Source organism: Tuber melanosporum (genome assembly GCF_000151645.1).
Source record: "Tuber melanosporum whole genome shotgun sequence assembly, scaffold_132, strain Mel28".
NCBI lineage: Eukaryota > Fungi > Ascomycota > Pezizomycetes > Pezizales > Tuberaceae > Tuber > Tuber melanosporum.
This window is the reverse complement of record NW_003298789.1, coordinates 81,796-106,298: the sequence shown is the minus strand read 5'-3', so window position 1 is coordinate 106,298 and position 24,503 is coordinate 81,796. Positions and strand designations below refer to the sequence as shown.

The 24,503-nt window shown below is 43.3% G+C and overlaps 5 protein-coding genes; 2 read left to right on the top strand and 3 right to left on the bottom strand.

Moving 5' to 3' along the window:
* Nucleotides 1-247: 247 nt before the first annotated feature.
* GSTUM_00002418001 (uncharacterized protein) lies at nt 248-1,959 on the bottom strand (the record flags this gene model as incomplete). Its single annotated transcript, XM_002836164.1, has 3 exons — nt 248-802; nt 848-1,794; nt 1,857-1,959. 3 exons carry the CDS (start codon nt 1,957-1,959, stop codon nt 248-250), a joined length of 1,605 nt encoding a protein of 534 aa, XP_002836210.1.
* Nucleotides 1,960-1,986: 27 nt separating this feature from the next.
* On the top strand, nt 1,987-3,520 carry GSTUM_00002417001 (uncharacterized protein). XM_002836163.2 has 7 exons: nt 1,987-2,078; nt 2,179-2,219; nt 2,270-2,362; nt 2,452-2,697; nt 2,815-2,893; nt 2,980-3,050; nt 3,116-3,520. The coding sequence occupies exons 4-7, from the start codon at nt 2,608-2,610 to the stop codon at nt 3,212-3,214; spliced, it is 339 nt and encodes a 112-aa protein (XP_002836209.1). The 5' UTR covers nt 1,987-2,078; nt 2,179-2,219; nt 2,270-2,362; nt 2,452-2,607; the 3' UTR covers nt 3,215-3,520.
* A 123-nt stretch (nt 3,521-3,643) lies between these two features.
* On the bottom strand, nt 3,644-5,034 carry GSTUM_00002416001 (uncharacterized protein). XM_002836162.2 has 3 exons: nt 4,785-5,034; nt 4,655-4,715; nt 3,644-4,559 (listed from the first exon to the last, which is right to left on the bottom strand). The coding sequence occupies exons 1-3, from the start codon at nt 4,848-4,850 to the stop codon at nt 3,751-3,753; spliced, it is 936 nt and encodes a 311-aa protein (XP_002836208.1). The 5' UTR covers nt 4,851-5,034; the 3' UTR covers nt 3,644-3,750.
* A 1,982-nt stretch (nt 5,035-7,016) lies between these two features.
* GSTUM_00002415001 (uncharacterized protein) lies at nt 7,017-9,371 on the top strand. XM_002836161.2 has 5 exons: nt 7,017-7,212; nt 7,347-7,466; nt 7,571-8,357; nt 8,447-9,051; nt 9,119-9,371. Exons 1-4 carry the CDS (start codon nt 7,162-7,164, stop codon nt 8,791-8,793), a joined length of 1,305 nt encoding a protein of 434 aa, XP_002836207.1. The 5' UTR covers nt 7,017-7,161; the 3' UTR covers nt 8,794-9,051; nt 9,119-9,371.
* A 16-nt stretch (nt 9,372-9,387) lies between these two features.
* GSTUM_00002414001 (uncharacterized protein) lies at nt 9,388-10,261 on the bottom strand (the record flags this gene model as incomplete). XM_002836160.2 has 1 exon in its annotated part: nt 9,388-10,261. One exon carries the CDS (start codon nt 10,259-10,261, stop codon nt 9,491-9,493), a length of 771 nt encoding a protein of 256 aa, XP_002836206.1. The 3' UTR covers nt 9,388-9,490.
* Nucleotides 10,262-24,503: the final 14,242 nt, after the last annotated feature.

The following is a 24,503-nucleotide window of genomic DNA, read 5'->3' as shown; positions in this document are numbered from 1 at the left end:
TGCGCGAGCGACATTCGGTATCGGCGTCATCCGAAAACGCCCCTTTTCCCCGCACCCAGATAAAACCCAGTAAACCGCACCACCTCGTAAGAAAAAAGAAAGTTATGTGTACCTAGTGCCGACATACTTGCATAAACATAACCAAATCTGCCAAAACTGAAAAGGTAAAATAAAATAAAAATTAATAATAGAATGAAATAGAAAGAGCGAGAGGATAATATTTACACATCCACCCCCCCCCCCCGATTCAACTTTCCAGACTAGAACCCTGAGCTCCCTCCTCCTTCCGTAGCTGTAAAATCCCTGCGAGACCTTTCAACCTTGTTTCCGCCGCGCTCCAGATGCCCCTAATCTCACGATCCAGGAGATATTTTTGTGTGCCCGGCTTAGGAAATGACTTGGGAACCTTGGACGCGCGCGCCCTAATACCCCTGACCACCGCAGTCTGCAAGCTCTCTGAGTACTCGAGGAGTTTAGCATTAATGAGGAGGCGGGTTAGGCTTTCTAGTAGGATCGCCACTCTAGTGTTGTCAGCTAGCTGAGTTGTCTTTGCTTCGAATGGGAGATAGTTGTTGATAAGGGCGGTGGCGGTTAACCGGCCGCTGTAGACTGGGGCTTTTGTTGAAATTATCATGCTGAGGATTAGTTGGTTCAGGGTGCACTTGTATTCTGTGGTAGTGTCCAGCATGGTGGAAGTGAAGAGGTGGAAGTGCGGAAGGGGAAGGCGGATGAAGGTTTCTGTGAATTCATAGAAGAGGTCTTCCGTCGGAACGTAGCAGCCTGCGATACAGACTGTGGAAAGCTAGTTGTCGTTAGATGTGTTGGCGAGGTTAGGGGGGGGGCTTACCATGGATAGTAGTCGTTGGCGGAGGTCTACAGACTCCATGCCGCCGTATGCTTCTGATACAGAGGGAAGACCGTCCACTTCATTGGAAGTGTGAGCGTCCTGCATTTCTGTGTCGCCGTCACCGTCCACTCCTCCTTTCACACCCTTCTCCTCTACGTCATCCTCCTCGTCGTCATCGTCCATGAACGCGGTATCCTGAGTTCCTATTCTAATCTTCCTTGGCCTTTTGGTGGATAGCTCATTCTCCCAGATTTCCTTCCACTCATTGAAGCTCTTCTCCTCAGCACATGTCATGATTGCCCTAACGATCTTTTTGCACCCAACACTACCCGTATCTCGAGGCAAGAGCTTTACGAACAGCGCCTCATCGAGCGCACTCTTATCCCTAGTAGCCTCTTTAGTTTCCAAACGGTCCTCCCAATCCTGCTCCATAACATCCATCATCAAGTCGAGCACTAGCTTCCACCACTCCCAGCGCTTAGGGTGAGACACCGAACAGGTGAAAGCCCAGCCAGCAATTGACCAAAAGTCGTCCGCGACGTTGAAAAGTGACTCTGTCGTAGCAAAGTCTCCATTCAAATCATCATCCGTGGAGAATGCATCAATAGGATCTAGTTCCTTGCCTTTACTGCCCCTACCCCTCGTTTTACCTCTAATAACCTGACGGCCAGCGCGAGCGCTCTTCTTAAATTCCCATGCTTTGGAGAACTCAGCATTGAGCGGTCCAACCAACCTCAGCATGCGGCGGAGCAGCAAGTAAGCATTTCCAGGAGCGGCCGAGTAGGGCTCGTTCTTCGACACTTGAGTAGTGTAGTACGGATGCGCAATGAGGGTAGTTATGCAACGCTGGAAGGTGCTGGGGGGGATAAAAGCCGGATGGGGTGCTTCCGAGGGTGTGGAGGTCCCAGGGATAGATATACTATTTAGAAACTCAACAGCAGACGGATCTATGACCATAAATTATTAGTAGATGATGTATCAAACCTCCGCTAGATGAGTTGATACATACAAAGAGTTTCTTCGATACTAACCCTGGCTCGCTCGTTCAGGGTGTAGGGTAACTGACGAGCAGGACGGTATCTATGTTCTCGTTCGTCCCAGGGTGATTCCATCGTCGTTTAATTGCTGCTTGGGTTTGGAGACGGCGGGGTTTGAAGGGAAGACGCGTTGGATCACTGTAGAATCCCAGGTTATCGAGTGGTGTGCTATATCGTTCGAGTTGCCTCCTCAGGTAAGATCTGGTACTGTTTCTTTCTTTTTTGGTCTTCCAGAGAGGCTGAACAACTCACCTTTTACTGGGGATCGCCTATGATACCTGACGCACTGTTCAGTTAGGATATGATACCACACCTTTTTAGGGCCTCAAAATCAAGTGAGATAAAAGTGGTTTTGTCAACTTATCTTATCTAATCAATCAATCAGCCAGTCAACGACGATGGTCTACCGGTATGATACTCGAGTACGGTACCGGTAATTTATCACTTCTAAATTATTCGAGTATCCTTGTCTTGATGTGTAACATAACCCCTTCCAACAAAGCCTTTGTGGGAAGAAGTTTGAGCGCACCCTTGCACTGACACTCTAAGACTGCGACTACCGTTAAGTTACCCACCCAGCTCCAACTACCCAACTCAACTCTCCACAACTCCTGCCTGCCCCGCCGCCATCACGAGATCCGTCAGTACTTCAAAACAAAGCTTCACTCTACATTACCCATATACCACCAATAACTAGACTTCACGGGCAAATAAAGAAATAAAATGGCCGATGTCGACATGAAGGATGCTAAGGTCATCTCCAAAGGAGAATCATCCGAGCCTACCAAGAAGCCCAGATTCGAGGTCAAGAAAGTATGTTTTCCTCCATGTTTACCCGAGAGAAATTTGCGATCAAACTCAGACATGGAGAGCTGGTGATCAAGTATATCGATTAGGAGCTTGGACGCTGACATGCTATGGATGATAAAGTGGAATGCAGTAGCACTATGGTCTTGGGATATCGTTGTCGAAAACTGTGCCATCTGCCGTAACCACATTATGGATCTCTGTGCGAATGGCCTTTTTCCTCACATATATTCTCTTCCTCATTTTTACCATCGGTGGGGCTAGGGCTGACAATATTACTTTGGATAGGCATCGAATGCCAGGCAAATCAGGCTAGCGCAGTGAGTGAAGAATGTACTGTTGCCTGGGGTATCTGCAACGTGAGTTTCCTCCCTCTTCAAGCAGGTTCAGTCAGGTGTTGAGCCAACGCTAATTTCAACCCTAGCATGCCTTTCACTTCCATTGTATCTCGCGTTGGCTAAAAACCCGCCAAGTCTGCCCTCTCGATAACCGAGATTGGGAGTTCCAGAAGTACGGAAAATAGTGGCTGCTCTCCTTCTTTTACCGATCAATGTCGTTTCTTATCTCATGTTTTTTTTTGTTTTTGCGGCGTTATTGATGGCCAGCTGGGAAATTGTTGTGTAATACTGGCTCACGCATTCTACAATTAGAGCGGTGATCTACATTCCAGGTACGAATAAAAACGGGTGCAGAAGCTCAGTATCTGCTATGTATTTCTGGGAGGGGCAGTTCTGACCGTTGTGTTGTTCATTTGGCCTTCTGTTTCTAAGTCCTGGTCACTTATTTTACGATTGTGAAAAGTGTTTTGACAGGATATCCTTTTGCTTTACTCGCTCTGCGCTACAAAAAAAAAAGGGGGGGGGGGGGTTCGAAAGGGTTTACATTTCTATCCATAAATTACCTAGGAATGTCCGTAATACCTGTTGGAGAGGATACCTGATGCCATCACTCAGGAATTATCTATGAATGAAATGTGTCTAGGTATGGGTTGAGCGTTCTGACTAGCACTATTACACGTTGCCAGTTTTTCCAGTTCCCCCTCTGCGTCTCCTGCCCCTACTAAGACGCCTTTCCGTTCCCCGCCACCCTCCTCTCGCTATCGCGATAACCCTGTCCCCTCCTACGCTGCTCATCCCTATAGCTCCCTAGGATCCTCAAGTTCAAACAGTACTTCTTAAGCTCGTCCAAGGCAGCCTGGACATGCTGAGCATCGCTGTGCCCTACGAACTCGACGAAAAACACGTAATTCCAGGGCAGGAGCCTGCTGGGTCTACTCGCAATGCTCGTAAGATTAAGCCCAAAATCCTTGAAGACCTTCAAACTATCGCAAAGCGCCCCGGGAATCTCGTGATCAACGGTGAACGACAAAAGCGTCTTATCCGTCTCCCCATGCCCTTTGGAGACCGGAGCCCTCAATGCCGGTTGCGCAACCAGCACGAAAAACCTAGTAGTATTATCCGCCGAGTCCTCGATATTCCCCGCGAGGACCCTGAGCCCGTGCACGTCGGCGGCGACCCTACTCGCGATAGCGGCGGCACCCGCATCCCCCGCAACGATCTGCGCGGCCTTCGAGGTGGACGAGACGTCGATACGCTCGACGCCGCGCGCGTTTGCGCTGAGCCAGTTCTCGCACTGTCCAAAGGCCTGCGGGTGCGAGTAGATCCTGGCCACGCTGGAGAGCGATGCAGCGCTCGAGAGGAGACAGTGGTGCACGTCGAGGTATGTCTCGCCGCAAACGAAGGTGTCGCGGAAGGAGCGAGTGCGGTCGCAGAAGAGGTCTAGGGTGAAGACTACGTTCCCGTTTGTCGAGTTTTCGAAGGGGACTACGCCGTAAGCTACTGCGCCGGCTTGGACGGCTGTGAAGACGTCTGTGGGGCCGGTCGGTTGGTCGATTGTTAGCTTCGATGTAGGGGAGGGGATGGGGTGTGGGATGAAGGGAGGGAGGGATGAGGGGGGTGGTTACCGGCGATTGCGGCCCGAGGTTCAAAGGTATATTTTGCTGGGTCGAAGCATTCTAACGCTGCCTGGCTCGCCAGTTAATTCTGGTTTCATTGCTTTTTAAAAGAGTAGATGCGAAGCAAACAGGAACTTACCTGGTGAGAATATGAACTTCTGGGTCCAAGGTATGCCACAGAAGGGAGCGGCGAGGTAGAAGCCATGTTTGCTTCGATTGAAGAAGTTTGATATTGAGACACCGGTATACCAGTGGTATCCGAAGCGGTAGAAGCAACCATAACTCAAATAATCGATACACAAGCCCCTGAATACGGAATACCAACAGGAGTAGAGGAAGAGGGAGGAGGAGGAGGGAGACTTTATGGGTCCACTGTGGGCGGAGGTATGTGCGAGCGGAGCAGTTAAGGTTAGTAGAGAGATTTTGCTTTCTCGTGCAAACTTCGATACAACTATGCCAAGAGAAACATCGGGCACTCGAGCATTCCAGGTTCCGGACCTTATCATATCATACATACTATCGTATGACAGCAGTTAGAAAACCGAGCAGAGTAAGGATGAGGACCATTAACCTAAACCCATGCAAGGAATTAGGGCAATAAAAAATGAAAGCGTTGAGAATTATGCTGCTTTAGCGGGGCCATGTTATTCCTGCAAGAAGTTAACTGGGCCCCTAGTTCACACGATAGAAAGATAAGATGGGGGAGCCCTGCATGGCTTGCCAGGAGAATTGCCACTTTACAGTAATACTATTTTCTTTTTTTCACCACTATTTAGGCCCCGTTGATTTAGAAGTATTTGCAACGAAAGTTGAAAAATGCAATATATTATTATTCTGAAAAAAAAAAGTATGATAAATGGCATTTTTCTATAAAAACTGGTGTTTGGCAACGCTATAGATTTTTATTTTCTATGATAAAATCTTATGATATCCGCTTAGTTAGTATTTTCCATGTGCCCTGTAGCTGACCTATGATAGGGTATTCCTCTCAAACCTCACCAGGCTCATACATACCGGTATCATAGACCATATGTTTTTTTTCGTATGAAATGGGGGTCTAGAAAAGCAAAAATTCTCATGTTTTGATATGCACCATTGGTGGGATAATATTATATATACACAACATGTTATAAAAATATTTAACTTCTCGAAATACTATGATAGGGGGTTTTTTGTGAAAAAATCTCAATTTTTCTTGCTTACCAAACAGGGCCTTAGATAGACTATATCTGACTTTCCCTGAAATGCTTCAAACTTGAGAAATTTTATCATGATTACGATAGATGGGATGTGGGAAAATGATTTGATTAGGGAGCAAGCACACGGTTCAATTATTCAAGCTTCTATGATAATATCATACAGGCTTTCCGTTTCTCTCTCTCTCTCTATAATAATACGACTGCAAGGTGTAGCTTCCCTCCTTCCCCTGAAGGAGTGAGGGCTCATTTTAAGCCTCACTCACACTCACGCTCACCCCTCCCCGCCACCATCATCATTACCGTGTCATCATTAAATTTTAGTCACATAAAAGTCATTCGTTTGGGCGGCGGTACGAGTAGGGTTAACCCTGTAGATCTCGTTCAAACCTGTCAAGATCCCGTCGCATTCTTCCTTTGTGTTGTGGGAGGAAAGCAGGAGCTTGTCGGGAACGAGGGAGAGGGCAGTTTGGAGCCTTGCGCGGATGGAGGAATGGATGGAAGAGAAAAGGGGGGAGAGCTCCTCTTTCTCTTTGCTACATCGGGTAAGGAGGAGTTAAACCTGACCGAGACAGAGCATTGGTTGTCAGCAACTTGACTCTGGGTGTATGCTTACTCGAGTACGAGTACAGTAATGCGACATATTGTTAGCGTAGATTTGTGAGCAATGCTATGAGCACAGGGAGTTGGTGGGAGAATGTGTACTCGAGTACGAGTTCTGCAATCCAATACTGACACTGTAGCGATCGTTAAGGCCATGAAGCCATCACCACGAGAAGGCTCCTCAAACACGCTGAGCATTCCCAAGGCCCAGCTGAAATTGCTCTGTGTAAAAAAAGCTCCGGCCCGGTGGAATACCGGTAGCCCTCCCTCATTGAATCAGTACTCGAGCACTGTACCTGTACGAGTATTACGAGCACAGCGCAGCAAGTTACTGTACTAGTACGGTACGGTACGTGGAGTACTCGTACAGCACCGTACAGCAAGGTATGCACCGGCAGTTATGATGTTATATCGTATTGCTAACAATCATTTGTCTTCGGCTCAAAGAGAACCTTTTCCCACTGTCTTTCGGCCCTTCTGTCTGCCAAGAGAAGACCCAACTTTACGCAGTCTCCCACCAATACCCCTCCCACTCACTTCCACAGTTCTCTCTTGCTCTCTCACTTTTACAAACTATATCAACCCCCCATCCACTCACTCCCTTCGTCGCTCCAAAAAAAAAAGTTCCAAACAAATCACTTGGCTTGTTTGGAGTACGAATTTTTTTTATACTTTCCCCCCTTTTCCCCTTGCTTGGCTTCGCGAATTTACTTCGAAATGTCACAAGCTCAGGCAAACGATGCCGAGAAGAACATTGAGATCTGGAAGGTATGTATGGCAGTTCTTTTCTTTTCTTTTCTGCTGAACGTGGTAAGAAGAAGGGGACAGAGGGGAAACAGTTTTTTTCCCTTTTTTTCCCGAGAACTTTTCCTCAGGCTAAGGCACTTTGATTGGACGAATAGGTTAAGAAGCTCATTAAGCGCCTTACCGAGGCGAGGGGCAATGGTACAAGCATGATTTCCCTCATCATTCCGCCGAAGGATCAGATTTCTCGGGCTGCAAAGATGTTGGCTGAAGAATATGTTAGTACAACCTCATATTTTTCCCTTACAAACATTGTTTGGAACTTTGCAGGGTCTGCCCCAGACACAGGCGCTAATTTGCTCTTTTTCTTTTTACTCCGTAGGGCACCGCCTCTAATATCAAATCCAGAGTCAATCGTCTTTCCGTCTTGTCCGCCATCACCTCGACCCAGCAACGTTTGAAGTTGTACCCCAGGGTCCCACCGAACGGACTGGTGGTCTACTGTGGCGAAATAATCACGAGTGAGGGCAAGGAGCGCAAGATTAACATAGATTTCGAACCTTTCAAGCCAATCAACACCTCACTGTATCTCTGCGACAACAAGTTCCACACCGAAGCTCTGTCGGAGCTCCTTGAATCCGACAGCAAGTTCGGTTTCATCGTGATGGACGGTAATGGTGCTCTTTTCGGAACTCTTAGCGGTAACACGCGGGACATTGTTCACAAGTTCTCTGTCGATCTCCCGAAGAAGCACGGCCGTGGTGGTCAATCTGCACTTCGTTTTGCCCGTCTCAGGGAAGAGAAACGACACAACTACGTTCGGAAAGTAGCCGAGTTGGCCGTGCAGAACTTCATCACCGCTGACAAGGTTAACGTTTCCGGCTTGATTCTTGCTGGGTCGGCAGATTTCAAGTCCGAGCTTGCCCAGAGTGAGCTGTTCGATCAGAGGTTGCAGACCAAGATCATCAAGGTTGTTGACGTTTCGTATGGTGGGGAAAATGGGTTTAATCAGGCTATCGAGCTGGCATCCGAGACGCTCAGCAATGTCAAATTTATTCAGGAGAAGAAGTTGATTGGCAGGTACTTTGACGAGATCTCTCAGGATAGCGGGAGGATCTGCTATGGTGTCGACGATACCTTGAAGGCATTAGAGCTCGGTGCTTGCGAGAGTAAGTGCACAATACCCCGCCCAGCCTAAGCCGCTCCCTCGGGGTCAAAAGGAACAGAGCAAAGGCTAACATTTCCTTCCTTACTCTAGCTCTCATCGTGTTCGAGAATCTTGACATAACTCGCTGGACCCTCAAGCCCTCCAGTGGAGCCCCGGTAATTATTCACACCACCAAGCTTCAGGAACAGAACCGGCAACAGTTCATGGACAAGGGTTCGGGCCAAGAGATGGAAATCGTGGAACAAATCTCCTTCCTGGAATGGCTAGCGGAGAAGTACAAGGATTTTGGTGCAAATCTCGAATTCGTATCCGACAGGTCCGGAGAAGGCAATCAGTTTGTCAAGGGCTTTGGTGGCATTGGCGCAATGCTTAGGTACAAGGTCAACTTTGAACAACTTGCTGATATTGATGACGAGGACGAATACTACGATGGTTAGCATATCCCCTCCTGACACACACAACTTGTTACAAGCTGCAGTGGCTGATAAGGGGTAGATTGATGGTTTTGTTCCCTCGCAAATAAGCGCGAGGATGTATCTCCAGGCACTGGTCTGAGGGCGTCCCGCGAACGGCTGCATTGTCACCGCTCTCGCGGTGACTGTGTTGCCACTGGTGGGGGGGGGGGGTGGATGGCGTGTCGTGGCAGAGGACTGGTTTGATGGCTTCGGTCGATTAAGTGAATTCACACTCAAGTGGTGAGTTCACCTTACTGTCCCTCCTGCTATGTTTACGAGATTCAATGAACTAACGGGTGCCGAGCAGACATTAAAAAAGGCACAGAATTGAACAGGTAAATGCTATTTTAATGCCGAATTGGTGGAGACTGGAGGTGTGCTGAATTGGAGCTCTGGATGGGGACGAAAATGTTTGTTTTAGAACACTATGCACTACTTTTTTCCTTGGTGTTGAGAATTGGCCGGTTGGTTTGTTGGGTCCGGCACTGCGTTCTTTATCGAAAGTGAGCACAAAATAAAAACCTTTGGGTCTCTTTTAGATCCGATGGGTTGGAACCTTAGGCGGTTGGTGGGAGTGGAGTAGTTGTTCACGTAGAGTCACTCGGTAACACTGCCACTCGCAATTGATAGCGCATCACTACCACCCTGTGGGAAGGGAAATATACCCCACCGACTCCACCTATTCAGCAAACAACTTTTCCGTAACCTCTGTAAATCCTCCCCCAATAACCCACATTCCCACCTTATCCTCCTCACTAAGTGGCGCATTCCCCTCACGCACGACAACCCCACCAATCATCCCAGCCTCCATAGCAGCCCTAACCTCCCCAACATGATCACTCAAAAAGACCCAGCCCTCCCCCTCCCCCCCCTCTTCACACTCTCTCAGAATCTTCCGATAACTCTCCGCCTCAACCTTCGCGCCAACCCTCGTATCGAAAAACCCATCGAATAACCCCCTAACATCCCCCTCGCACGAGTAGTGAAAAAACAACTCTTGGGCCCTAACACTCCCGCTGGAATACACGTACACCCTCACAGCACGGGGAGTCTGCGAGCGCCATGCGCGTACAGCCGGGAGCACATCGGGGTAAATCGGGGCGACGAGTTCTCCGGACTCGTACCCGGCCCGCCAGAGGTGGCCCTGGAGGGCCTTTAAAGCGGGGGATTTGGAATCCTGGATTGTCTGTGCTTGTACATAATTGATGAGGGCTGCGGGGGTCGTGGTGTTGGCTATGGGGAAAGCAGCTATCAGGGGGTTTGTCGTGGTCCAGTTTTTCGAGAGGTAGCCCGGGAGGGCGGCAAGGGCGTAGGGGAATAGGATCTCTTTTACGAAGGTTATTGGACAGATGGTTCCTAGGTTTGTTAACTGGCTGAATTTTTTTTTTTTGGGGGGGGGGTGGAGGCGGGGGGGACCTTCAATATTGATGAGGATTGTTTTTGGAGGCATTGTGGTGGAGCTTGGATTGCTATTTGGTTAAGAATTGGAATTGGGGGTGGGGATGGGAAGTGGGGAGGTGGAAGGGAGGAGGGGAAGAGGAGCGGGGATGGAATAAAGGAAGTGATGGGAATAAGCACCTTCCCGCCTGTCTTTAATATTCACCGAGCTATATTAGATGCTTCAAAGCGCTCCCCCGTAGCTTGCGTCAATACTCATGCCATGGTTGTGGCTGGACAGCCACAACCCCCCCCCCCCAAGTTCACTTGTTCACTTTTGGGGGCACTCCACTGAGTGCCCGACAACTCAACACCACTTGACAGCTCAACACAACTTTGTGGCTTAACAGAGGATGGAGCCACAATATCACTTTGTGGCTGTATTGTATATTGAGGTTCAATATAACCTTATAGCACAACAAATGCTGTATTTTATTATCTAATATACTGTTATTTTACCACATTTTATTTGTTTCTTAATAGAAATTACTATTCTCTTACATATTTTGCTCTTATAAGCTTTCATAACCTGCCTTGCTTTTGCACTAGCTTTTATTTTATCCAGGAAAGGCTTCCTGGAAGCTTAGTTGGCCTCTTTCATTGCATTTTGAGCTCTTGGTAATTGTTTCTCTGCTTTCTCCAACTCCTCATCCTCCCTCCTCTTTACTATGATATCTCCCTTGCATCACCAGCATATGAAACGCCTCCTCTTCGTAATTGTCTTCTACTACTTGCTTTTCTCTTTACAGCACTGGCTTGTTTAACAGTACAAGTATGTTTCAATTGCTCTATAGCTAATACACTAGACTGTACCTGAATTAAACCACCTTGAAGTACTCACTTTAGATGGTTTTGAAAGCTTGGTAATAAATCAGCAGCATTCTCTAATAGGTCTTCAGCTTGTCTTTTTAGGATTGGAATTATAAGTGGAATTGTTGATAGTGATTCTGAAGGTTGAGTTTCTTGCAAACTTAAAGTTGTAGGAACAACAGACTCTCGTAACTAGAATGTAACAATATTGGAATTATATGGTATTAATCTCATAGCTCAGAATGCAGATCAAATTGTTAATAGCTTAAATGTTTATTGACGAATTGAATCAATTCTATCTAGAAACTTAACTTTATTGAGGTCATAACAATGAGTACATGTAGTAGCTTCAACACTTTCTGAGTAGTAATGCTTAAACTGTGAGAAAACAACAACATTCAAAAGTTGAAGGAGGTGACTGGTATGTGTAAGAAGACAAAATACTACAATTTGGTGCTTGTTACAATAATCCAGAAACTCCTATGTACAGTGGAGCCAAATCCATCAAGAATTAAAAGTTTATGACTGTCAGCTCATTTCAGTAATGAATATTGTTCAAAGTATATGAACGACTTCATTGTTAAGTAGTCATTATTGTATCCAGTTATAGAGGTACTAACAAGGTAATTATCAGGTATTGGGGTTGCTTTGTATTAAGACTCTTGGTGAATAATACTAGAGCCAATTATCATTAGTGTAACATATTTGCAAAGTGCTAAGCATGTTTCAGGTTAAGGTAAGATAGTTGACAGGTAGCCTGCTCTACTGGAGAGGAGGTGAGAGTTGCAAATTAAATGAGGCTTCAAAAAGGTGTATGTAACAATCCCCATTTAGATAGTTAGTTTTTGGCTACAAGGAACAATACTTCTTTTCTTCTTCACTTCTTCATTTAGCTGTACGATAGCGCTAGGCCTTATGCCTCCATTACGGATAGTACAAGACTGCTGTCTTCTATCGATAATACCTATCATAGCTTTTTCTAACTCTACTTTATGTAGAGTTTCTTAGTTGTAATAGCAATAAAGGTAGTAATAATGATAAAGAGTGTAAAGGTATTTTTATATCTATTAAAGTAATAAGTAGGGAAAGTACTTAGAACAAAGTGGGAAGAGCCTATCCTCCTTAACCGTACTAGTCTCCTTATATAGTGCTCTTCCCACCCCAAGTCTTGTGACCCAAAGTAGTCACATGTGCAAAACCCGTGACCTCGTAGCAAGGTCATATGCAAAAACTCATAAACCAATCATAACACAATAAACAAGTCATATGACCCAAAGATGTCACATACGTGAAACTCATGACCTCATAACTACATCATATGTAAAACATAAATCATATGCGTAAGGCATACCCGCAAGGTATACTTGTAAGGTATACTCGCCAGGTACACGTCTCATAGCTCATAATTGAGTCATGTATGAAACATATCAAATTATAACATAACAAGTCATATGACTTGAATAAGTCATATGCATGAAACAATAATATACCTATGACTCATAATAATGAGTCATGTGAAAACCCTTTCCATGCTAAGCCACGTATGTAATTTTAGCTCCTCTCCCCTTAAACCTGAGTCCTATCAGGATTTTTCTTTAAGCTTTAATAGTAACTGTCCAGCTGTATGCATAGATCTTGGAAGTCTATTGAACTTGTCATTAGCTGTCTGCCATCTTATCCTCACCAATTCTAAGATGAGGTTCACTATTTCAATTGTGTATTGCTGATTGTAGTTCATCTGTCTCAGCTTAGTGATCAATTTTTCATTTGCTGAAATTGTGGCCTCTGCCTAGCCAAGTTGTTCACAGAGTCCTCTGATCTGCCTGTGTAGGCTTTTAACGTACCACTCTATTTCTGTTGATGAGTTTTAGGCTCCCCCCTCCCTGGGCCTCTTCCTCGAGGCCTTATGCCTTCTGCTAGTGTTCTTTCCTTCTAACTCTTTCTTTGTTCTATCTTTTTGCAGGTAATATCTCACAGTAATTTTCTTTGTCTTGTGCATTTTGCATGTGTTGTTGAAGCACTGTTTCTAGTACTTTAAGGCATAGTCTTGGTACAGACCATGCTTTCGGTATTCTCTTGAGACCTATCTCAAGCTTTACTTGTCTCCATAGTGTATAGGACATCAGTTGTTGTAGCACACTGTCTAACTCAGTACGTTCTTTGCTTTCTCTTCTCATTCCTTGAGTTCTTAGTCCATTGGCTCCATGAATGAGTATTTGGGGCTTGTCAGTGTGATGTGTTGGGGGCTATCATCCCAGCCTTCGTGTGGTTGGAAGGACACAGGACTGGTTTCCTTGCCTTTATCATTGAATGTGATCGTCACCTGGGCCGAGCTTGCTTGGGTATCATAAGTAGAAGGTTGAGAGAGCACCTTGTACTTTTTCGAAGTTGGCAGCGTAGTACCAAGCTTTATCATACTCAGGTGAATAACTGGTCTACTTGGCTCTGTATTGGAGGTGACGGTGGAAGAAGCAGGAATCGATTATTTTGTCAAGTTCGTATTCTGGTTGTCCATCTAGTTTGATTGGAAGAGGAGGAATAATTATTTGTGAGGGAAACTGTTGTTATTGTATAGTTCAAGGAGTGAGATGTGGAATGGTCTAATTTTCTTGTAGTCTGATTTCTTTAATGGGTATGTTGTATGAATATTGCGTGGTAGCAACCACACCATATCTCCAGACTGTATATTGGGATGGGGCTTTCAATATTTATTGTATTGTTCTTTCTATTTACCATTGCTGTGCTTGACTCATTTTATATCATAATATTTTGTATAATTTCTCTATATTCGTTTTATCTACTATTATACTACTAATCATATGATTTGTGGCCTGACTCTACAGATTTTGTCCGTAATTTGTAAAGAATGGTATGGTGCTTATCACTTCTTATTTTCCGCTGTTGTATCTGAATTTGGCCATTAATAGTGGCTTATACCAATCATCCTATTGATAATTGAAGTAGGCCTATAGGTATTACTCGAGTATAGCATTTACCCATTCTGTTTACTGTTGGTCTGCAGGTGAAATGTAGTACTCAGCTGATTCTGTATACACATTTCTCCAGTTACTATTTTCCATAGCCCTGATATGAATAGTGTTTCTTAATTGGTAATGATATTTTTTGGAAGGCCATGCAGTCTGAAGACCTCTTGGAAAAATGTCCAGATAAAATTCCTCGCATTCATATTCCTTTTGAATGGAATAAAATGACTCATTTTGATCAGACGATTCACTACTACCAAGATGCTATTATATTATTTTGATGGAGGTAGGTCCATAATGAAATCCATAGGAATTATTTTCCAAGGTTGTTCACGAATTTCATCTGATTTCAGTAATCTATAGAATGCCTATTTAGCCGTTTTCATTTGTTGACATATCTTTTGACATCTTCAAGCAATCCTAATCAATAGAATGACTTCATGATGAATTTCATAGTTTTAGCCATTCCTCTACATCTTACCATCTGGACATCATGATATTGTTGTATAATACTCGTTCTTATCTCTTCTTTTTCTGGAATCTATTGCTTTCCGTTATACTACAGATTCCCATTCTTTCATTGTCATAAACCTAGTGTAATCTCCTTCATTTTCTTTTTTCCTTCTTTCAACGATTCCTTTATTGTCTTGATCGTTTTATCTTTTTAATTTGCCTTCTTGATTCCTTTTTCTTTATTCCAGGTGAGTTCGATGAGTTCTATTACCACAGAGTAAGTTTTTAGCAACAAGGGTCATATCTTTTGTTTTATTCGTCCATCGTTCTTTATTTGTGGTTTATCACTTGTAATCTGTATAAGAGCAGCTGGTTTTTCACTTTCCTTGCCTGATCGATATTCAAGTTTGAAGTTGTATTTGCTGAAGTGTTCTATCTATCGTATTTAGTAATCGATCAATTCCTTCGTAGTTATGAATAGGACTAGATTCTTGTGATTAGTGAGAACCTTGACTGAATAGTCATTGTTCAAAACACATCTCCAACATTCTTTCAGTGCTTGAACTATTGCTAATAGTTCTTTGTTGGTAACATCATAGTTTTATTCCGCTGGAGTTATTGTCATGGATTGATAAGACACTGGCCTCTATTTTCCATCTTCGCACTATTGTAACAGTATGCTTAAGTATAGTTATTTCGAGGCATCTATTTCAATCATTGTTCTTCAGTTTGGGTCAAAATAGACCAGTATTGGTACCGATATCACGTGTGTCCTGATATTATCATATGTGTTTTGTTCCATCTCTCCCCATTCCCATTTCTTGTCTTTTTTCATTAGGTTATAGAGTAGTTTAGCAATCCTTCTAAATCCTTCTATGAACCTGTGATAACAGTTGCAGAATTCCATGAAGCACTGAATATCCGTTTTGTTGTTAGATTTCACCTAGTTCCATATGGCTGTAGTCTTAACTGGGTCGACTTTGACTCTGTTTCGATTGATATTGAATTTGAGGTATTCAGTTTCTTCCTTATACAATTTGCATTTCATTAGTTTAATCTTCATTCCTGATTCTTGTATTGCAGCCATGATGTTGTTAACATCCTTCAGATGTTATTGCATATCTTCTGAATAGATGAGTACATCATCCAGGTATATGATGCAACATATATCGAGGTACTTGTTAAGTTTTTTGTTAATCCATAGTTGGAATAAAGCTGGTGTATTGATTAACCTAAAGGGCATAACCAGGTATTCGAACATTCTACAGTCACTTGGCAGAAGTGTTCATGAAACCGGTCTCAGATGACTAAGCTGCCTTGCTAAAATGCCATCTTTCGACGAAATGTAAAATTGATCGTAACTATTCACCCCATCGTGACCATGACCATTCACAAATCTCCACCCACTGAAGCCTCCTTTACCTTTTTTTAATTAATTTGTTAATTTCCTCTACCTTTTTTACCAATAGTTAAGTGTTCTGGAAATACAAAGTATACCGTAAAAAAAAGACCCCCACCTAAAACCACCTGAAGAGAAATGAGCCTTGCAGAGAAGGGCATGATAACCACCTTTTTCGACTGCCTCTGGAATATTGCCTTGGTGGCTCAAATTATTAGACATCTATGGACAACAGTTAAGAGCTTTCTTGTCTGGGTATGACAATGCCAATCTCTTGAAAATCTCCCTCGCCCTAGTCTCACCCCCATTTTGAGTAGTCAACAGCATTGCACAATTATACAGGCAGCCAAGTCCAACCAGAAAATGACCAAATACATCTTCAAGGATTGCTATGCACCTGGTGTTTCTCTTGATACTGGTAACTCTTTGTGCTACCCGGAGTGACTGGATATGATTGTCTACTAAATTTGCCTGCATAGTGGACTGGGTACTCAGAGAAGCAAATATTAAAAAATAGATAGCCAAGTCAAGACCTAAGCTAAAGCCTGATCTTGTGGCTAAGAGATTGAGATAGGCTACAGCTCATAGGGACTAGACAGCTGAGGATTTTAAATGGATGATTTGGAGTGATGAGTGCAGTGTGGAGAAATCCAAAAATCTAAAGCAATAATGGGTATTCAGAGAACCTGCAGAGAAGTAGTTGGCTGATTGTATACACCCAGAGGAGAAGGATAAGAGAATCTCGCTTATGATTTAGAGGTACTTTTAGGGTAAAAGAAAAGGTCTAATAGTTTCTATTACTCAAACTATCAATAAGACCAGGTATGTTAGACTTTTAAGAAGATATCTTTTTCCTGTTATTCATCAAATGATTTTTTTTTTGGTATACAACTTGAAGATGTTCTTTTTCAGCAAGATAATGCTCCTGTTCACAAGGCATATAGTGTTATGGATTGGTTGGAGAGAAACAGTATTGAGGTTGTGGACCACCTCTCTTATTCCCCTGATTTAAATCCTATTGAGCATGTATGGGTTGAGCTTAAAAAGTGATTGCACCAGCAGTATCCAAGAATTGCAGATACTCTAGGAGGAAAAGAGGCTATTAGGAGAAGACTTGCACATGTATTACCATTAGTTTAGGAGACAATTCCTGAGGAGTTTTTTGAGAAGTTTTGAAAATCAATGCCTGATAGGGTGGCTGCAGTTTTAGAAGCAAGGAGAGATTATACAAAATATTAGCTAGTTTAATTTATGGCAGGTCAATTGACCATTGAATGTTGAAAGGTGTCAATGGTTGTTAATTGTGAACTTGATCTTGTGCGCATGCACAGCTGTTGACAACCCCACCAGCACTGCCACACTATATGGCGTAACTGCAATTAAACATTGTCTCAGATTATGAATACTTCTGCCGAGTAACTGTACATCTTAAAGTGAATGTAGTTTTCTATTCATCTCCTGCATTGATCCATATATTATGATATGCATCTTTAATATCCAGTTTGATGAAGTATTTTGCTAATCATAGTCCGTTTAATGCTTCTCCAATCAAGGGTAGTAGATACCAATCCTTTTTGATAACTGAATTGAGAACTCTATAGTTGACACAGAATCTCATCTGTCCCTCTTTATTTTTGATGAATAGTATAAAAGATCCTCCTGATGTGAAGGAGTCTCTGATCCATCTTCTATTCAGGTTTTACTCGTTGTATGTTCTGAGTTCTTCAAGTTCTGCTTCTTCCAGTGGGTACAACCTTTTGTAGGGAATTTCCTTAGATTTTTCCATCTTTTCATCCTTTTCAGCTGAATTTCATGGTTAATTCCTAGTCTTCTGGGTGGTAGCCCAGTGGCTTCCTCTTCTAGGAATTGGTTCGTGAATTGAGAATATTCTTTTGGAATTAATTCTTTCCATCTCTTTTTGCTTTTGTATTTTCTATCTTAGATTGCTAGCTTAGCGCTGATATGGATTTTTGCTAGGATGGCATTTTTGTCTTGGTATATTCATTTGAGAACTCCTGTGGTATTTTCTCTTTAATAGTACTGTCCGAAGACCTGTACAGTGATCTCTTTGATCTCTATCATTGTTGTTATATCAAGCTGGGTTTGGTCTGTATTTTCAAACCCCTTTTCTCCTCTTATGGTATCATCCAGTTGATACACTTCATACAGTTCTTTATCATTGAGTTTTTTAATGATCAATTGAGTGATTTGATCGCCCTTCTAGACTTTGAGGTCCTCTTGAGCTAGGTTGGCCAGGTCCACCTTAATTTCACCTGTATAGTCAGCATCGATCACACCAGTATTAGTCATAAGTCAATATTTGACTACAAGACTACCACTGGGAGCTATTCGTCTATAGGTACCTGATAGTAGTCTAATAGCTATTCCTGTTGCTATCATTCCCTGTCCGTTGACAGGTATTTTGGTCTTCTTATGTGCATACAGGGTGTATCCTGCTGTACTCTTGAAACCTTTAGTCAGCACTTTTACCTCTTGGTCCAGTTTTTATATCTAGACTCTATTGTCTTGCTGCATTTTGGTGACCCAGACTCCGAGGAGAGGAGGGATTGGGTGTTGCCACAGTGGATGTCCTTCAAATTTTCGAATATGGACACAATTACACTACTCGAGTGGAGTTTAGGGGAGGGGGTCCTACCAGCTTCTAGCATCTTGCAGACACCCACTATGATCAAGTTTGCCTGAGCTAGAGTAGTGTCGGCAGCCTCGGGCTGGGTATCTGGGAGCTAAACCTCTACTGAGGTCTGGCTGTCATGTGGGATCCCCAAAGAATCTTCTAAGTATCTGCTAGGAGAAAATACCCACTGTTCATCAAAGGCTAGAAGTAACAAGGCCATTACCTGAGAAGAGGCATGGATACTATTGCCCAAACGCATTACCTTGTAGTATCGTCTATTGTCCAGGCCTATTGGGGTGTCCCTGGTTCACATCTCAGATGTGGGTAGGACATCCTTGGTCACTAGCACAAATGGAGAATAGAGTGTGGCCTTGATAGTTGATGGGAGTACCACAAGGGGATAGATGTCTAAGCATCTATAATGAACATCAAGGGGCAAGCCAGGGAGAGTGAGAACAATTTGTTTTTTTCATACTTCATCAATGTTGATGGCTTTTAAAAACTAAGAGCCAGGGAGAAGGGCAGGAGATCGTTTGGTTGGAAATGCTGACCATGTATGGTGGTGTATCTCAGGGGCAGGAGGATTGTAGTCCTCATTATTAGAGTTATCCAGCTTGAATTTCTTGGTTTCATAAAGGGTCCTCTCGCCAGATGACATGCTAGTCTGGAAGAAGGGGGTAGAGGAGCCGGTCTGATAAACAGAGCTCTGATGGAGGAAACTGAGTACCTTGTTCTTAGCAGCCACAGTGTGGAGTGGGGTAGTGGACTAAGAACTGGCCTCAACCGTAGTAGTAGTTGAGTTGCCATTGGCTAGAAGGAGATACGACTCAGGGATAATAGTCTGAGAATCGTTAGGAGAAAAGGGTTTAGGGACTGGAGAGTATTCCAAGCTGTGGTCAGAGTTGAACTAAATGAAGAGTCCTGTGGTAGAGTTTTTGTTCAAGCCACATGTGGCTGAACAGCCTCTCCCTATTAGAAAACCCTGTACGAAAACTTCTACTTCTTTCATCATGACAATGGTCTCTTCAGTAACCACTTACTGAACCTCTTAATTATACTGTGGGTTTACCGCATCTTGGCATCTGTGACAGTGATAAAACTGTTAGAAACTAAACTCCTCTTTGGGTACAATGTAGGACTGTGTAATTGTAGAGATGAGGCTACGGTCAGCCTCAGTGGCAGGCGTGAGAGACAAGACCACAAGGGTGGTCTTAAACAAGAAGGAAGGGTTGGAGTTGAACCAAATAGGGGATGACATCCTCAAATGAGGGGGAGAATCTATGGAGAAGGAGGCTGTCGAAGACACCATCCTCGCCCAAGACTACACTCAGTGATTACTAGGACTAGAGCATGAATATCTTACACTAAAGTATTTTCTAAGTGAGAACAACTACTTCTAACTGACCACCCAAAATGAAAAATAAAAACAAGTAACTGTAGATGAAGTATTTATTGCGAGCAAAATCAGGTAAAGTATTAATATGCCCACTTCCGAGACTAGGTGAAAGTAAGGATGAGGAAAGTACTTAGAAGTCAATCTAATTTTATTTAAACTCGTACTACCAACACTGGCACACGACAAGTCCCAGCCAGTACAGGGATACTGCTAACTGGTATACCACTAATCCTAAGCTAACCAGATCTACAGCTCTGTACCTACCAGTCCTGAGGCATGCCTATATGAGAACTAACTACAAGACCATCAAAGAACCCAGTGTTCTCCCTACTCCAAGTTGGTAGTCCCTCTGGTATGAAGCCAACCTGCCCTAGGTGTAGCCAAACCTAAACAAAAGACCAACCCAACTAGGCTCCTAAACCAAAAAATATAAATTACTACCACTTGATCTGAAAACTGTCCTGCAGCCTATCTACCACAAAAGAAAACCAACAAACAAACTAAACCTACAGGCGATACAATAGCAGAAAGGTGGTGACTAATATGTCTACCTCTTGCACCCACATGCTAGACCGTCTACCCTATGAATCCACTTTGCCAATTTCCTCTGAAGAGCACACCGGTGAGGAGGACCTGTACCCACTGCCTGTTCCTCAAACAAAATGCAATAAACAAATGAAATACATAGAGGTAATGACAGACCGTGATGGTCAGTAGAGCCTATCTCCCATCCGTGGTAACTTGCCTCCTCCTGGTATACCTGTAGCCAACTATAGAAACCAAATAAACTCCACAAAACTCAGCACATAAGGCTCAAATAAGTTCCATCAGGCGGTCATAACACACTATCCACACCGGGTGGCCATCATTCCACCCTGTCCTTCAAAAAGCTTTGCCGGACTCAGCCACTTTCATTATAACCATCAGGGGCCTCTAGAAACCCCTAAATTAGAACCTCGTCCCTCCAAACCCAGGGCCTGACCGGTACCTTGGCAATTACCACCCCCCAACCAAATCAGCTCTCCAAAGTCCAATACACCAGATGCCACAGGACCCTCTAGTCCTCTCAGCCCCTCAGACATATCAACCGTCCATAGCTACAGGATAGCCTATACCCAATACAGCCAGGCAGTCACTAGTCTTGATCATACTAACAGAGTCCCACATCTGACAAAGCTAGCCACTTAGGGTCTACTAGCTACAGTTAGGAGCTACAAAAGAGGCAGCACCAACATCCAAAGGCACCGGCACTAGCCATACTATCCAACTCAGCCGAACTGAAGTCCAGCCGAGCAGGGAAAGAATCAGGCAGAACTATCCGAAAACAGCCCCACAGGTCCAGTAGAAGGCACAGACCAAATAATGGGCAAAAGGTATCCCCAACCAATGCAACAGGAAGGGGGGAGGCGAATACACAGTAGCAGACAAACAAAAGGTAGGCTCTACTTGTAATAGGTCAGGCTGCCAGCTACAATCCACAACCAAACCACCCCAATATACAGACAACGTGAGTGTCTAGTAGCCAATCATCCCACACTATTTCTGACAGCCATGAAAGCCACACCAGGGAGTAAAGACTTTCTGGATCAAAGCCATCCCTACCGAAGTGAGAAGGAGACAACTGACTGAACCACTATAAATGTCATAAGTACAAAAACTCCAAAGGAATAGTGATAAACAACATCATAGGATTCCGACTGTAGAAAAGTAGAGTAACAAAGAAGGGCAGGGCCAGCGAGGCTCCTACTTCCTAAAAGTTGATGTGCCCTGTATGATGATTTGAGGACTTGGGACAGTCATCAAATGACCCTATGGGCGTTATGTATCGCAACAACTAAGAACTCTATTAAAACTCAACAAGATACATGAGCTGGTCCAAAAAATGACATTAGTAATCCCCTTAAACACAATATTCAATCTCCTCAATTGAACACGAAACTTGAGAGTAGACGATAGACAGAAAGCTGAAGACATCGTACCGAAAAGAGCTTGTAAGCGACCGTGATGAATAGCTCGAAGTGTCAGCCTTATGAGATAACCAGCAAGTGCCAAAATGAGAAGCAAACAAATAGACAAGTTCTCAACCACACGACAATCATAATCACCAGGATACTAGGCAAACCCAAATAACTGCCTGGTAAAAAAAATCATCGTGGGCATGGAAGCTTACCACTGAGGCGGAGTAAAGGCAAGGATGAGGAAAGTACTTAGAATAAAGCGTGAACAGCCTATCCTCCTCAGCTTTACTAGCCTCCTTTTATAATGCTCTTCTCGCCCCAAGTCATGTGATCCAAAGTGGTTACATGCCTGAAACCAAATCATAACGAACTAATCATATGACCAAAGTAGTCACATGTGCAAAACCCATAACCTTTTAGCAAGGTCATGTGCGAAAACTTAAAAACCAATTATAACACAATAAACAAGTCATATGACCCAAAGTGGTCACATGCACGAAACCCATGACCTCATAACTAGGTCCTTTGTAAAATATAAATCATATATACAAGACATACCCACAAGGCATACTTGTAAGGCATACTCACCAAGTATATGTCCCTGGCTCATAATTGAGTCATGTATAAAACATATCAAATTATAATATAATAACTCATATAACTCCAATAAGTCATATGAGTAAAACAATAAGATACCTATGACTCATAATCATGAGTCATGTGAAAACTTTCTCCATGCCAAGCCACTTCCTGACAGTGTATGAGAAAACTAAAGAGTAACTATTCAACCAAGTATATCGAAATACTGTCTGTTAAAGTCTGCCTATTCCATTATAGAATCAGGCGGTCTTAAATACACAAATCTGTTTATGTCTAGCATAAACAAAACTAATCAAACATATCAAGTAATACTCTTTAGTAAAACAACTTAAGTATTAAAATAATACTTAAAACAAAACATAAAACAAAATCAAGTATCAAGCAAAACTTAAAACAAACCAAGTATTAGAGCAATACTTAAAACAAAATATAAAACAAAATTCTTAACCGAGTATGCATACTGGTTACAATTAGAAGTAATATTGTTCCACTACTACAGATAGTTTTACATATAGTAACAAGTTCCCAATTTATTGAACTTGTAAGCTATGACTACCTAGTTAGATCTCAGGCAATAATCCATTAATTGGGTCCGATTCTAATGTGAAATCCAGTTTCATCAAAATTATAGGTATCATCAGACTGGATATTGTATTTTATATAAACTCTTTGATATCTCTCAAACCAGTTATGTATCTCATTGAGTTGGTGTGTATTCTTTCAATTAGTATTTATGGTCTGTTGATTTTGAATAAAATATTCCAGATCGTGATTTAAAAATTACTTGACCCAGCACTCACTGACCTTTAGTGCTAGGAGAGGGTCTTTATAGGCATTTTGTAAAACAGTATTGGCACAACCAGTAATTATTTGAAGCTATGCACTGGTACCTATAGTATCTATGTGATCAATATACTGACAAACTACAAGCTCTTAGTCTTCTGTAAGAGCTTTATTGGTTCCTGGTCTTGCTTGTCATCATTGATGTCCATTCCACCTACTGCGTAATATAGTTACCAGTACTTCATATTCCTGAGCTGTTGCAGCAATGTTGAGACCATGCTCATTGGCCTTCAAATTATAAAGAATCACCAAGGTAGTTTGAATACATATTTTGATATCATTGTAGGCCTCTACACATTAACTCAGGAGTAAAATTGATGGTGGTGGTGGCATAAAGGACAGTAGTAGAGATAGGAATATTGATCAATGGTATCAGACAACATTTTACAATCATGTTCTATTATTTTATACTACAAAATATCTTAGATTTTAAAGTTCAAATTGCTATTAACCTTTAATGGACCATTGAGTATTAAGGTTCTATTGAGATTCAAATTACCATTCAACTTGAATATGTAGTATAACCACAAAGTAATATTGTGGGTCAGAGTGATATTGTGGCTCAATGCTCTGTTGAGCCACAAAGTTGCATTAAGCTGTCAAGTGGTATTGGGTTGTCGGGCACCCGGTGGAGTGCCCCCAAAAGTGAACAAGTGAACTTGGGGGGTTGTGGCTGTCCAGCCACAACCATGGCACGAGTATTTTCTTCCCTCCTTCCCTCTTTCCTGCAATTGGCACCGGTCTTAGTTTCGGAAAATTCCTGGGCATATCCGATCACTCGGACACCGGAAACATTTACCCGGCCGCGGAGAAGAAGGAAAGAGGGAAACGATATCCCACAACTACACCACAAACCACGACCACGACCACGACCACGACCACAACCGCCAATCTCCCACGGGAAAAAATTACAAAAAATGGGCCTCCGTGGAACCTCAGACCCAGGGAAGGACCCCCGCGAAGCAGCGGCAGACGCAGAACTATCGGAACTACTATCAAACCTCGAAGCGGAAGCCGCTGCCATTGCCCAGCGAAAGCCCACCACCGCAAGCAAAGGGGAAGAGGACGAAAGAGAAGCAACAGCCTTCCCAACCGAAATGTCATGCATAACAGCCTTCGACGAGATGTACTACTTCCCCTCATAAATGTGCAAGGACGGCTTAACCTCTCACTGACC

Coding starts and splice junctions, on each gene's coding strand:
- GSTUM_00002417001 (XM_002836163.2), top strand. CDS start 2,608: ATGGCCGATGTCGACATGAAGGATGCTAAGGTCATCTCCAAAGGAGAA. Junction 2,894..2,979: donor TAACCACATTATGGATCTCT/GTGCGAATGGCC, acceptor TACTTTGGATAG/GCATCGAATGCCAGGCAAAT. Junction 3,051..3,115: donor TTGCCTGGGGTATCTGCAAC/GTGAGTTTCCTC, acceptor TTTCAACCCTAG/CATGCCTTTCACTTCCATTG.
- GSTUM_00002416001 (XM_002836162.2), bottom strand. CDS start 4,850: ATGGCTTCTACCTCGCCGCTCCCTTCTGTGGCATACCTTGGACCCAGA. Junction 4,716..4,784: donor GAAGTTCATATTCTCACCAG/GTAAGTTCCTGT, acceptor CTGGCGAGCCAG/GCAGCGTTAGAATGCTTCGA. Junction 4,560..4,654: donor ACCTCGGGCCGCAATCGCCG/GTAACCACCCCC, acceptor CCGGCCCCACAG/ACGTCTTCACAGCCGTCCAA.
- GSTUM_00002415001 (XM_002836161.2), top strand. CDS start 7,162: ATGTCACAAGCTCAGGCAAACGATGCCGAGAAGAACATTGAGATCTGG. Junction 7,213..7,346: donor AGAACATTGAGATCTGGAAG/GTATGTATGGCA, acceptor TTGGACGAATAG/GTTAAGAAGCTCATTAAGCG. Junction 7,467..7,570: donor AGATGTTGGCTGAAGAATAT/GTTAGTACAACC, acceptor TTTACTCCGTAG/GGCACCGCCTCTAATATCAA.